The sequence below is a fragment of the Lolium rigidum genome, chromosome 6, assembly GCF_022539505.1.
Source record: "Lolium rigidum isolate FL_2022 chromosome 6, APGP_CSIRO_Lrig_0.1, whole genome shotgun sequence".
In the NCBI taxonomy this organism is placed as follows: domain Eukaryota; kingdom Viridiplantae; phylum Streptophyta; class Magnoliopsida; order Poales; family Poaceae; genus Lolium; species Lolium rigidum.
The window spans coordinates 122,942,330-122,955,975 of NC_061513.1; the positions used below are offsets into that span (position 1 = coordinate 122,942,330).

Here is a 13,646-nt window from a genome sequence, read left to right on the forward strand (position 1 = left end):
CCGCCACGACACAAGGCTCCGTTGAGCATCCTTGAGCCGATTTTTGGTATGTAGTTTGCCGTGGCGGCAAAATTTTAGCTCGAATTTTAGGCAAATTCGAGTGGTTTTTGCATGATCGTATTGAACTGTTGAATGAAATTCATGTTCTATCTCCCACGTCAATCTTTTTTAAATATGCAATTCTGTTTACTGTATCCGGTCCGCGAACATTTTAGTCGGCCTTCAAATCGTGAATTCTTCGACCCACAAATGCCTATTTACGGTTTGCGGTTGGAGGATTCTACTAGGGTTGCTCTTAGTTCCGAGCATATCTTCCAAGCACACCTTCACAACTCTAGGTAGATCTGTCGTAGCTGGAGGATTGGTGTCGCTTGTAGGTATAAAGAACACGCTCTCGATCTACAGAAACCTCGTTCAACTGCGGGGAAGAGGGGCGGTTACCGGAAGCGATGCATGCGGATGATGGTGCCGCCGGCAGCTATCTCCGGCGAGCATTCGACGGCCCGATCACCAATTGTCTCCGATAAGTGTGATACCGGAACTGCTTGGGAACGAAAAGCAACAGAAAAAAGGGGAATCACAAAGTAAGAACCATGGAAGAAAATAAGTACTAGAATTTCGTGAAATGCTAGAATATCAACGGCGAACTGGAAGATGCTCCTGGAACGAAACTGCAGATCCAGCTTACCCGAACCCGATCACCATTCGGAAAATCACTCGGCATATCAGTTGAGGCTGAATCAGACGTGTGCTGGAGTCACCACCTACCGAATGCGGCGAAAACAACGCCGGCACTGCCCACGCACGGCACACCCATCGTGTCGGTGGTGGCGCCGCCTCGGGCTCGGAAGCAAAGCCGTCGCCGTGGCGCACGCCACGCGGCCCGACCGCCTGGCCGATCATCGGCGCCGTCGCTGTCGCCGGCGAGCGGAGCGCCGCTCGCACAGTGTGTTGCGGAGAGAATGGGAAACGGGAGAGACGAATAGGGTGTGGACTGGACGCGTACGCACATGGCTGATGGATTTTGCCACTTTGGCACCTCAGCTGTGTGTACCGTCTCCATGGACAGACAGACACCTATCTCTGTCTAGCGTGTCTGCCGCCCCCCAGTCCCCATGGCCGTTCCAAGCTACAAGACGAGCAAAGTAAAGTGCCTGATCACAAAAAGGAAGAAAGAACATCGCTCTTCCAGGATACACTCCGGCGAGGAAGATCATGTTTTCAATTGCTGCATAAATCTGTGCAGGCGAAACCCTAACCTCGGCGGACCATTTTCATGTCGGATCTGACCGTGGATCTTAAGGAAGAGGAATTCCCTGACAAAAGAAAAATAATAGTTATGAGGAAAGCTGCAAGTACAGGAACCGATAGACATTCCCCCATATGGAGTAAATTCTTGTGCCACCCCGTCGTCTCCACCAGCTCCCTCGCCCTCGCTCGCCATGGCCATGGACATACACCCTTTGTAAGTTTTGTACACGACAGACGCAACACACTGATGCTCCGGTGGACATGGAAGCTCCATCTCCGACGGTAGGGCCACGAGCAGGAACCTGGCCAGGTCACCCGATAATCACAAAGATTAGTAGCCAAATCAGCCAAGAATTCAACGACGACAAGTCCGTGACCGTGCTCTTGCGTGTTGGAGGTTGGCCTGGCCTCCTAGGCTCCTACTCTCTCTCCCCCTTTGCCTACCCTCGCTACTCCGGCGAATCGTGGCCGACGAAGGGACACGAATGTACGGCGGAGGTTCCCACCGCCGCCCCTCTACTCGCATCCGGCCGAAGCTTGTACGCCTTTCCGGCCGTCGATCCGAGCACGGCGACGGCGACCACTATTCTAACTTAGACGACGACGACTCAATTCAAAGAAAAAACAAACACTGATTAATCCTTTCGTCTTGCTCACCCGCCGCGACCAGGATCGACCACGACTGCTGCTGCCACTACGTGCACGATTTCTTTTCGTGATTCGCCCAAGGACCGTGAGAAATCCAAGCCGAAGCCCTTTGCTCGCTCCTGGATCGAACACCGCTACTACCGGTACCGAGCTGCACGAACTCGAATCAAGAACAAGAAAATATAAAAAAAAACCAAGAATCCAAAGCCGTCGTTAGCACGCGACAAGAATGGCCAAATCATCTGTCGATCTTTGCCCTGCCGAGACGGTCGCAGCTGGGATCACCACCGTCTGCATCCATCAGTACCTACTCGTCATCGTAGGTCTTGGCTCTCCTACCTACACACTGCACAAAACTCGTTCATCTCGATCATCTTCCCTCCCGACCATGCCCAAAACATCTCGCAAATTACAACTTGCAAAATCCCAAAGCACATCCCGCCGCCCAGAGAAACCCGAACAAAATTCCGTATTCGTGCTCCAAAATCACACAAATCCCCACAGCCACACAGTACCTACTCGTCGTGCCATCTTCTCGCGGACGGAGGTCCTAGCTCGTTCAAAAAAACTCGTTCTTGGCCACCTTGATTTCTCCCTCCGTCCATGTCGAAACCATCTCCAAATTTCGCACAACTCCCGTAGTCTCAGGCACAATCTCATTTCCCATTCCCCAAACAAACAAAAACTCTGGATTCGAGCTCAAAATCACACAAATCCACAAGAAATTTTGTAGCAGGCACCATCATCATTCCTTTGGTACCACGATGCCAAAACTCGTAACACCCATCCACACCGGCCACCGCTCCTCCGTCTCCATGGACGCGAACCATCGCCACCAGCAAAATCCAACGAACTCGAATCCAGACGGCAGCAGCTCCACCTGCACACACGACGAAGACGAAGACGACGACGACGACTTCTTGCATCTCCATGTAACCTATCCCACCGCCTCCTCCCGCACGAAAAACTAGCGAATCCCAAGAGAAAAATCAGGATCGCGTTTCCAACCGAGTCGCGCTCGCCCTCCTTGGACTTCGGAACCCCATCAGATTAGAACACACAAAGAACAGCCTCCCAACCCCTCCCTCCCAAAAAAATTCCCCAAATCCGATTCTTCTTCCTCCTCTCTACCCCGCCGAACGCATCTACGTTCCAAAGATTTCTTCTTTCCCTGCTCCCTTCCCTTCCGCCGTCTCCGGGACGGCTCGTGGGGAGGGAGACGGATTCCCCGCTTCCCCAATCCGCCGCAGGCCTAGGGCTAGGGTTTGCGGCCGGCCTCCGCCGAATTCGCCGTGATCTCGCCGCCGGGCCGGTGAAATCCGCCCGGGATGATATTCAAGCGGAGCCAGCGGCCGGAGATCCTCTCCCTCAAGCGCTGCAATGCCGGCCGCGGGGAGGAGCGGCCGCGGAAGAAGCAGAGGGGCGACGAGTTCTTCCCCGTCGAGCTGCTCGGCCACGTGCCGGACGCCGCCATCCCCTACGCCGCCGCCGGGTTCCGCTGGTGCGAGCAGCCACAGGTCGCCTCGCCGGCCGTCGCCGAGCCCGCCGCCGCCACGCGCCCGCCGGTCGTCCGCACGTCGCGCGGCCGTGCCCTGGTCATGCCTTCGCGGTTCAGCGACTCGGTGCTCATGGACCCCTGCAAGCGGGAGAAGCCAACGGCGGCCAAGCCGCCTGCGCCGCCCAAGCCCGTTCCCAAAACCAAGGTCAAAGGTGCAGTTTTAGGTCTCCCATTGCAAGAGGTGCTGCACCGTAATAAGGGTCCAATCTCCAGCTCCGCATTGTCAGAGGAGGATGACGATGAAGAGACGGACCGTTACAGAGCGTGCCAGAGTTTTGTTGCCTCCAGGAAGTACTCCATGTCCCTCAGCACGCTCACCTCCTTGCACGACGACGACGACGAGCCCTACAGCAACGGCTACCTTAGAAAGGAAGACGAGGAAGAAGAAGCAGAGAAGCCGAAGGAGTCCCTCCACTGGAGCAAAGCGTTCTTGTATGGCGACATTGTGTGGGCACGGCTCGGTAAGCGGCAGCCGGTGTGGCCAGGAGTTGTCGTCGACCCAGCTCGGCAGGCTGATGCCGAGGCAATGCCGCCCCAGCCGCGCGGGGGTTCAGTGCTTTGCGTGATGCTCTTCGGCTGGTGCCCGGAGTTCGACGATGAGAAGGTGCATTTTAATTACTGCCTTGTTAGGGCTGACTCACTTTCGAATTGATGCAACTTTCTCTTTTGAGCTATATTGCTGAATGATTAATTTTGATGATGCGGTGGGTTGCAGAAGTATGTCTGGGCGCGGCAAGGGGGGATATTTCCTTTTGTCGACTATATTGACCAGTAAGTATTAGTAATTCGCTAAAGATAATTTAATACTTCATTTAAAATGCCGCAAACGCATATCTGGAAGGACTTACTATCCGTAAGAAGTAGAAGTAATTGTGCCATGCTATAGAATAGCACCCACACGTGCGCTAAGAAATAGCTGTATTTCCGTTTCAGATTTCAAGGGCAGACTGATCTAAGCAGTTGCAAACCTGGTGATTTCCAGAGGGCACTAGAAGAGGCCTTTTTAGCTGATCACGGATTCTCAGAAGTGCCGATGGATGACAGATCAGCAGGGCAGCCTGTCGTGTGTCAATCTTTTCCAGCCGATTTAGAAGAAGTGACTGGCTCAAATGAGCTAGAGTGCCAGACACAAATTCAGGCAAGTTGACGTTTTCTTTTTCACTCTGATGCACAACTATGGATATCCGTATGCACACGAAATTTACTAGTATTTTAGGTCCAATCTTCTGTTGTCTATCTACTGGTTTCCTTGAGAAAGTTTTGGTGAATGGCCTTCTAAGAAACAAAATCTAGCAAATATCTCTATGCATATAGATAAAACGATGATATTCAGCATCTTTATCTATCACGGAGTACCAATGTCATTCTACTTATTAGCCCTAGATGGCTTAACTTCTAGGTCAGTTGATGACTTACTATTGTTAATTACCACCATAAGGTCCATAAGACTTCAGTGTTGTTCACGTACTATGATATCATAGTAAGCAAAATAGAACTGAAACTACTGCAGCTATCATGTATGCCTTAGTAGACTAATTATGTTTGCCTATTTATTGTACACAGCGGTGTAAAAGAGAATTGCAGTGTGAAAGTTGTGGAAATTGCTTTCCAGATAAAGAGTCAAACAAGTTGGTGTATGTTATGGAGCAACTTGTATGCAATCTTTGTGCTAGGGTACGTATCGGCAAGCCTACTTCATTTGTAGTCTCGCGTACCCGCACCTTACATTAGTTCTTGTATCTGCAGATCTTGAGATCAAAAGCGTACTGTGGGATATGCATGAAAAGTTGGGAACATAAATTTGGCCGAAGATGGGTAAGACCTAATGTAGCTATTGGAGCAATAAATTATTTTTTATGTTTCCAAGCCTGTAAGTTCTAAAGAGGGAGGTGATTAACCAGGTTTGCTGTCATGGTTGTGAAAGCTGGGTTCATGCAGAATGTGACAAAAAGTGCAGCAACCTAAAGGTTTTCCTTTTCTCATAATTGGCCTGGTTGTTTTAGTAATTTACCATCGCTAACATGCTCAATTTAATGCTATAGGATCTACGAGACAAAAGTTATTTCTGCCTTTATTGTAGGATTAAACGTAACTCAGATTCGTCCGGCAAGAAGACAAACTCTCCTGATGACAGGTGAGTTAGAAGGCTAGAACCACTTGTTTATACTACAACTCCATATTTGAAAGTTCTAATTATGACTCAAGAGTAACATGCATAATCCCTTTTTGAAACAGAAAAGATAATTCTACACAGAAAGGAAAGCCTGACAGAGTTGCGGTTGTTTGTTTTGATATGGAAGGAACTTACATACCAAGTCTCGAACTGTAAGCACCACTTCTCTGAATTGCTTAGTAAAGTTATTCGCACTTGTGAATGACATTGCATGCCTGCACCACCCTAGTTATTTTTTGTTTTATCTCCCAATTATTATTATTAGCCAGTGAGATTGCTGATTCCTGTTTTTTTTTTGGCTTGAACTTATATTTCTGCTTGCCCTTGTTCATTGTTTAGGTTATTTTCACTGTCTGTATGTACCTGTGATATTTGGGTTTCATATATATTTGAACCTACTTATGACTTCTAGAATTTTTCCTTCTGCAGGATTTGTTGCAATTGTGCCCCTTGTAAGGGACAAAAGTTCTTGTTCAATGAATGGGAGAGACATGCTGGCTGCAGAAGTAAAAATTGGAAGTCTAGTATCAAAATGAAGGATACACTGATGCCATTTGGAAAATGGGTTCGTACAATAACCGCAGCATACTTTCGTTTCAACCTTTTCCACCGCACAGATAGATGATTTTAGTTCATGCCCTGCTGTATTGTAGTATTGTAGTTCATGCTTTGCGCTTCTGTTTTACCTGATTTTACAGATCGATCAACATCAACCAAGTGTGAACTCTGCATATCCTTCAAAACGCTCCTCTCAGAAATTGAAGAAACAGCAGTTACTTGATTTGTTAAATGGTAAACGCGCACTTATTTATTTATTCTTGACGAAAAGCAGTCAGCGCTGCATTTCGTTGATATTTGAAGATCTGTCTCCAAGTTTTTGAAGTGAATGGACTTTGAATTTGACATCTTACAGAACCTTATGATCCTGTACATGCAAAATGGACAACCGAAAGGTGTGCAGTGTGTAGATGGGTTGAAGACTGGGATTACAATAAGATTGTGATATGTAACAGGTAATTATGCTTGTGGTGTTCACAATGTATATCTTCGGAGCGAATCATTTTGAGATATCTACTAAATTCTGCAATTAATAACATTCACATTCAGATGCCAGATAGGTGTTCACCAGGAGTGCTATGGCGTGAGTAGTAATGAGGATTTCACCTCATGGGTTTGTAGGGCTTGTGAAACACCTGAACAAAAGAGGGAGTGCTGCCTTTGCCCTGTAAAAGGTATGTACCTGTAACATCCTCTTATATTTGTGAACTCTTAGTTTTTTCTTTCAACATTGACTAGACGAATTAGATACGTAACAGGATAATTCATTGGTACTGTTATCCATGTTGAAACTAGGTCTCTTGCTAAATAACAGTAGCGACAGCACCATGCCGAGTAAAATAAGTTTGTCAAATCTGATACCTGACAATCTAGTTGAGAATATTCTGTTTGATTCAGCATTTTGGTAATCATTAACATGTTCCTTACTGACTTCAACACTTCTTTTAGGTGGTGCATTGAAGCCAACAAATGTTGATAACTTGTGGGTACACGTGTCATGCGCATGGTTTCAACCACAGGTGGCATTTGCTGATGAGCTCATGGAACCTGCTATTGGAATACTGAGCATCACACCTTTGCTATTTATGAAGGTTATATATGTTGATGTTATAGTTTTAAGTGGCTTAAGATGATTGATCTTCAATAAATACTACATATCTCATATAGTCATATCTTTAACTACATTGATCTTATTATGCTCCATCCTTGTCCATTGCTCCAGATGTGCGTCATTTGTAGGCAAATACATGGTTCTTGTACACAATGCTACAGGTGCTCGACTTATTACCATGCCACCTGTGCATCAAGGGCTGGCTATCGAATGGAGGTATGACTAATACTGCTTGATGCCAGCAGATATTACTTGTGCTATTTTTTGACGAAGTAAAGTTTGCAACTTCATTTATTCATTTTTTTAAGGCAGCTGAACTTTACTATGTATCCATGTGTGCAGCTGCACTGCTTGGAGAAAAATGGCAAACAGACAACAAAGAAGATTTCGTATTGCGCTCATCATCGGTAAGTTTTAATAAGTGGAAGCAGCCACAAAGTTATAATTTGCTCGCATCATTTCGTGCACCATATTGTCTTTAAAGTGAATAATTCGTTTTTTCTGTTTTTTTTGTCTTACTGAAAGTTGGTGTCTTGGGTTGTTCTTATTTATGTGCAGGAGACCTAACCCTGATAATGTTTTGATAATTCAAACTCCTGCTGGAACTTTCTCTTCAAAAAGGCTTGTTCAGAATAGTGTTACTGTAGCTGCTTCAAGACTTATTAGGAAAGATCTTCCGAAGGATTCAGCAACCAAACTTGAAACTGCAGAGAACCTGTGTTCTTCAAGATGTCGGGTTTATGTTAAGAAAGAGTTAAAGGTATGCCCATCTATTAGATTATAAGTTCTGACCATTTGCTAACAGAATGTGTTACTTTACAGTTGAATGAATAATTGATGCAACTTTATGCTACCTACAAGATTAGCCACAATACTTACATGTAGCATGGTCACAAGAAACTTTTTGTGATAAAGTTCGGGAAAGTACCTGTTTATTCTAAGGTTTCTTCCCAAGGTAGCATAGGTGTTATCATTTCATGCTAATGCCAGTGCTACTAGCAGAAAATTTGTGTTACAACCAGAAGATTTGTGGTTGCTATTCTCTCTTCTGCTGCACTATGGAATTTAGTTAGCTGAAGGAATTTTTATATTTTTCATCCAACTGTTACCTCTAATAAAAATATTCTTTCAATCAACTTCTAACTATACGACCCCAGTTCATCTTTTCATGGTTGCAACCGTATCGAGCACATAACTACAAGGTATCCAACTCTTTTTGCTGATTACTTTCTAATCCCAACACATCCCACTCGCTAGACTGCCCAGACTCGACTCAGCTTAGGACTCCTAACTCATGCCCCTGCTGCAACTCTACGTGGCACTCCTACTGTTTCTCTGCCTGGTGCTTCTGCAGCACTCACTGCATTTCCGCTATTTTTAGTAACTGGAAATTTAGTACTAAGGCCACAGCAAACTGATACGGCGACTACAAAATGTGTCCACAATAGTACCCGGTCTAACTATAATGCAGGTTCCTGGCGGCCGGTTAATGCGCTTACACCTTAATTCACCACTTGCTGATAACCTTGTCCTTCCGCTTCAATTCCTCGAGGATAATTATATATTTAAATTATTTTTTGTGAAGTTTAGGATTTGCTCATATGGTGTTGCTTAAGACATAGTGCTCTAGCCACTTGTCTTCAAAAATAGAAATGCAGTTGCTGGTTGAGTTCTTGTGTCGATAACCTATTTGTTTTGCGCCTGATTGGAGTTTTATTGGGATGCAGAGATCTCGGGAGGCAGCAATGGCACACCATGTAAGGGGATCTTGTCAGCACCCCTGGAACGAAATTTACAGTCTGAATCCACCAAGGGTAATTTTATGATTTGTGCCCTATGCATGCCTGCTTATTTGACAGCTGTTCCAGTCGTTTAGACAAATTATTTATGAAGGAAACTTTGTACTCTGCAGGAAGAGAGGGATCCGGAATCCTTTTCTACTTTCAAGGAGCGTCTACGCTATCTTCAGGTTAGTATATATCTGTCCTTGGCTTCCCCTTGTACCCTTTATATTTGTAGTTTAGATCTAATTAATTTCTTCTTATTTCAGAAAACGGAACATAGTAGAGTATGCTTTGGTCATTCAGGAATTCATAGGTGGGGACTTTTTGCTCGTCGGGACATTCAGGAAGGAGAAATGGTACTCCCACAAACACTATTATATGCCATTGAAATATTTTTCAGAACTAGGCTGCACTTGAAATTTCGATGTGCTAGATTGCATGACATGGTCTAGTTAGAGGTCCATCTATATTTCTGATACACGGTTTCTGTGTGACTACTTGAGCCAATTTTTATACCCATATATGCCCCAATTCCCATATTTGCATTCCACAATACTACATGCGGGTTCTCGTTAATGCGCCGCTGATCTTATTCAACAATTTTCTCATGGTTAGACTTTTCTTTACCAGGTTCTTGAGTACCGTGGTGAGCAGGTCAGACGAAGTGTTGCTGATTTGCGGGAAGCACAGTATCGTAGACAAGGAAAAGATTGTTATGTGAGTTGTCTTCCATATCAGTTCACCAGATCTATGGTGTGAACTAATTTACGAATGCTAATGTTTTTTCTATGAAATAAATAATATGCTATTTGGCCATGCTAAATGCTAGATGTATTTCCTGGCTAGCTTGTTTTATTGATTTGATCACTATTCAAGCCAATGTAGACTATATGCAGTAACTGTACAGAAGGTTCCATGTCTGATTTTCCATTCTTCAGCTTTTATATGCATATCAAAGATGGCATGCCATTAGAAACATGCCCCAGATACATCACTATGCATTTATGATGACTTATTTCCGTATCCTCTGATGTTTCATCTAACATAACCTACATCTGTGCTGTCATTTTTACTACACAGCTTTTCAAAATCAGCGAGGAAGTTGTTGTTGATGCCACGGACAAAGGAAACGTGGCACGCCTGATTAACCATTCTGTAAGGATCACATATTTGTCTTCAAACCTACTTAAGATTTTAAATAGAATGTGTATGTGATATATTTTTATTTTCGTTGCAGTGCACGCCAAACTTCTATGCGAGGATTATGAGCGTGGGGCATGATCAGAGCCGCATTGTTCTGATTGCAAAGAGAAATGTCTGTGCTGGTGAAGAGCTAACGTATGTCATAAAGGATTGTTTTTTTCTTATATTTGCAGAGGGTCGGTTAAATCGTTGTTTTCTGCAAGGAGACTAATCATGTTTTATCTTGTGTGCCTTTTGTAGGTATGATTACCTGTTTGACCCTGATGAGGCCGATGATTGCAAAGTTCCTTGCCTATGCCAGACTGCTGACTGTCGCAAATACATGAATTAGGTTAGAGTAGATGTCAATGGGCCATTGCCATTGCCATTGCCATAGGTTTTCTTTTCTCCTTTACCATTTTCTTGGTTCATTGGTGATAAGCGGTATATATTTACCTGTTCCCCCTGCCCCCCCCCAGCTATTTTTGCTATAGCTTGTAGAAATAAGTTAGTCAGCTCAGAAGCGTGAGCTTCCATTCCTGTAAATGCTACTAATGTGTTAAATACAATCCTTTTAGTTTAATGTAACCCCAGTTTTGATTCTCTTTTGGTCAAATACCAAATACTACTTGCCATGTCTCTGTAATGGTGGAATGTGGCGGCGATAGAAAAAAAAAACAGCTGCACATGAGACGAATGGTGGTGAATCGAGTGGGTATACGAGCAGAAGAGGCGCCTCCATGGAGAAGGGGCGCTTGTACTGACAACTGCATCCGTTCAGTGGTTTCGGATAGGAGGCAGCACCCCGGCAAGCGGGGAAGCGAAGGGAGCGGCAGCACTCTACTCACTCACCAGCTTTTGCGGCGATGGACGTGGCCGGGGCTGAGACCAGCACGCTGCGCTTCCCCCTTGCGCAACCCTGCCGTCTCCCTCAGTCCGTCTCATTCTCCTGCGGCGGCGCCTGCCGGAGCTGGGCGGCGTCCGCGACGGCGGAAGAAGAAGACGGCCGAGGCTACGAGAGGGTGGGCATGGACACCCCAGACGCGCACCGTTCGTGGACCGGATCACCGAGCGCAGCGTCTATCATGTGGGGCGGCGTCAACGACGGCGACGAGCCGAGCGTGCGATCCTCTCCAGGAGCGACTGCGCCGCCGTTCAAAGGTTCGGCACAGATTTGCAATGGTTCCGTCTGAAGATGGACCCACTACGTTTTATTTCGCACTGCAGGCGCATGGGATGGGGCAAGTGCAGGTATTAAGAAGCTTTAGAGCATCTGCACCGGTGCCCCACAGTCCGTACACCACATCATACTCTATTTGAGATATTGTTTCCACACCATCGTCTCCAATACAACGGGCTCAAAAAAAGTTAGAACAAAGCAACCGAACGAAATTTTATTTAAATTTACATACAAATTATACTTCAAACTAGATTGAACCTTAATCTACTAGTCGTCGGTTGGGGCGCGCGACGGGCATGCCTCATCGTTGTTTTCCCCCTTTGCCGCCTGCAGGCGTGCCCACCTCTCTGCACTTGTTTCGCGCATCTGGCGGTGGAGCATGGTCGCCTGCAATGCTGGAGCTTGCCGGCGGCGCTGCCCCCCCCCCCGCAACGTTGCCAGCCATCGGCGAAACTCCTCGTTCTAGGCGAGCCTCGCTTGCTCGCGGGCGGCCGCCTCGACCTGGCACTGAGCGTTCAGCTCAAGCAGTTTATGTCGCTTAGCTGCCATGAGGAGACGACCCGCCTCCTCCGTGGCCGCCCGCTGGCGCGAGATCTCGACGGCGTGTTTGTAGTTGGCGTTGTTGACGTACTCGAGCTGTTCGTCGTCGAGCCTCCGGAAGCGCTGCACGTTATAGAGGCCAGGATCGCCGCCTGCTCCAGGTCACCGTGGACCTGATGCTCCTCGCCCCACTGCACCATCTGCTCCGCCGCCTCAGCCTCTGCGTCTGCTTCGAACACCTCGTTCCATTCATCTAACCGGGAGTCGTCGGAGTGAAGTCCAACTCGGCGTCTAGCTGCAGCGGGGCTACAGGTTGTGGTTGTGGCGTCCGGCCGTTCCAGCCTAGCGTCGGCGGTGGCAAGGAGAGGAGATTGGTGGCGGGGTAGAAGAACACCGCGTCGTGTGGGGTGGTTTAAGGGCAGCGGCGGTGCATTGGAAGTGCGTGGGGGAGCTCTATGGACGCCGCGTGGCCATCCGTTCCCGTCGCCGCCTCAGTTTACACGCGGGAGACCATTGATGCTAACGACCAACCTTCCCGCGTAGTTTTTAATGCGACCTGTCACCTCCTCTCGCTGCCAGGCGGAGCCTACGCGAGGTTTTTGACGTGCTGCGAGGTGCCGGCGCGCCCGATTCACGCCCTTTGCGAAGGGGCCGACACGGGGTTGCCGGCGTCTCTATTGGGCTCCAACATGCGCTGACGCTTTTTGGGGCACGCCGGTGTGAATCCATTTGTGCCGCTGGCCCCCGAAAAGCTATCGGTGGAGATGTTCTTAGAAGGCTGACATGCTGAAGGCACAGAAAGTGCAGGCTTAACTCAAGAGAGAGGGTACAAGATGAATCGTCTTTCGATGATTCTAATGAAGAGAAAAGTAGTAACTATGGAAGAAGAAGAAAAGCTTGTTTGAGGATCAGACCCAGTGCAGTGTGTTGACCCAGCATACCACTGCATGGTGTAGTATGCAAGTCGTTGACATAACACCAATAAAACACCATTCCACTAGTATTACATTCCTCAGAGTGGTACAACAGAAACATATGCGGGTCCAAGTCATGTCTATAGAATTACAACACCGACTCTTTACAGAAGATCAACACAACCTCCTACTTTACAATGAGGTAAAACTGCAAATAAACTCCAGAAGAACGACTCGTAGTTGTAAGAGCAAGATCCATATCCCGTGTTTTGTGTGTTTGATAACAACACTCGAATAATTCTAACCGTGCACAAAGATTGTCTTTGATAGGTTTGCAAGGTGTACGGTGCCCTCGCCGGACACATTATGATCGGAAGACTGAAGCGTAGTTCTTAGGTTTTCTGGTTTTGTGTGTGTGTGTCGCGAGGTAACATGGTAGGAGAGGAAAAGAGGAAAAGCAGTTTTAGCCATAGCGGTACTACCGGTACCAGGAGCGGTAGTACCGCTACCCCTACTGGTACCGCTCTGAGGTACCGCTCTGAGGTTTCCCACGATATTGTCCCACAGTACCAGTTACGGTACCTCTGCGGTACCATGCGCGGTAGTACCGCTTGCAAGCGGTAGTACCGCCCACGGTACCGCTCAAGTACCGTAACTAGTTACGGCAGTACCGCTTCGGTACCGCTCTGGTACCGCTTTGAGTCCAGTAAGGTTTGGACCCTATTGCGGTACCTCGAGCGGTACCGC

At 47.1% G+C, this 13,646-nt stretch overlaps 1 protein-coding gene across 1 annotated transcript; it reads left to right on the forward strand.

The window, feature by feature from the left end:
• Positions 1-3,071: 3,071 nt before the first annotated feature.
• LOC124661039 (histone-lysine N-methyltransferase ATX4-like) lies at positions 3,072-10,870 on the forward strand (the record flags this gene model as incomplete). Its single annotated transcript, XM_047198896.1, is given in 23 exon segments — positions 3,072-4,061; positions 4,173-4,228; positions 4,391-4,595; positions 5,021-5,131; positions 5,204-5,272; positions 5,359-5,424; positions 5,500-5,591; positions 5,693-5,782; positions 6,060-6,195; positions 6,329-6,422; positions 6,544-6,643; positions 6,738-6,862; positions 7,137-7,279; positions 7,411-7,515; positions 7,642-7,706; positions 7,858-8,059; positions 9,027-9,113; positions 9,212-9,268; positions 9,350-9,439; positions 9,714-9,800; positions 10,164-10,238; positions 10,321-10,421; positions 10,527-10,870. Coding segments are annotated over 23 exon segments (3,081 nt in total). The 3' UTR covers positions 10,618-10,870.
• Positions 10,871-13,646: the final 2,776 nt, after the last annotated feature.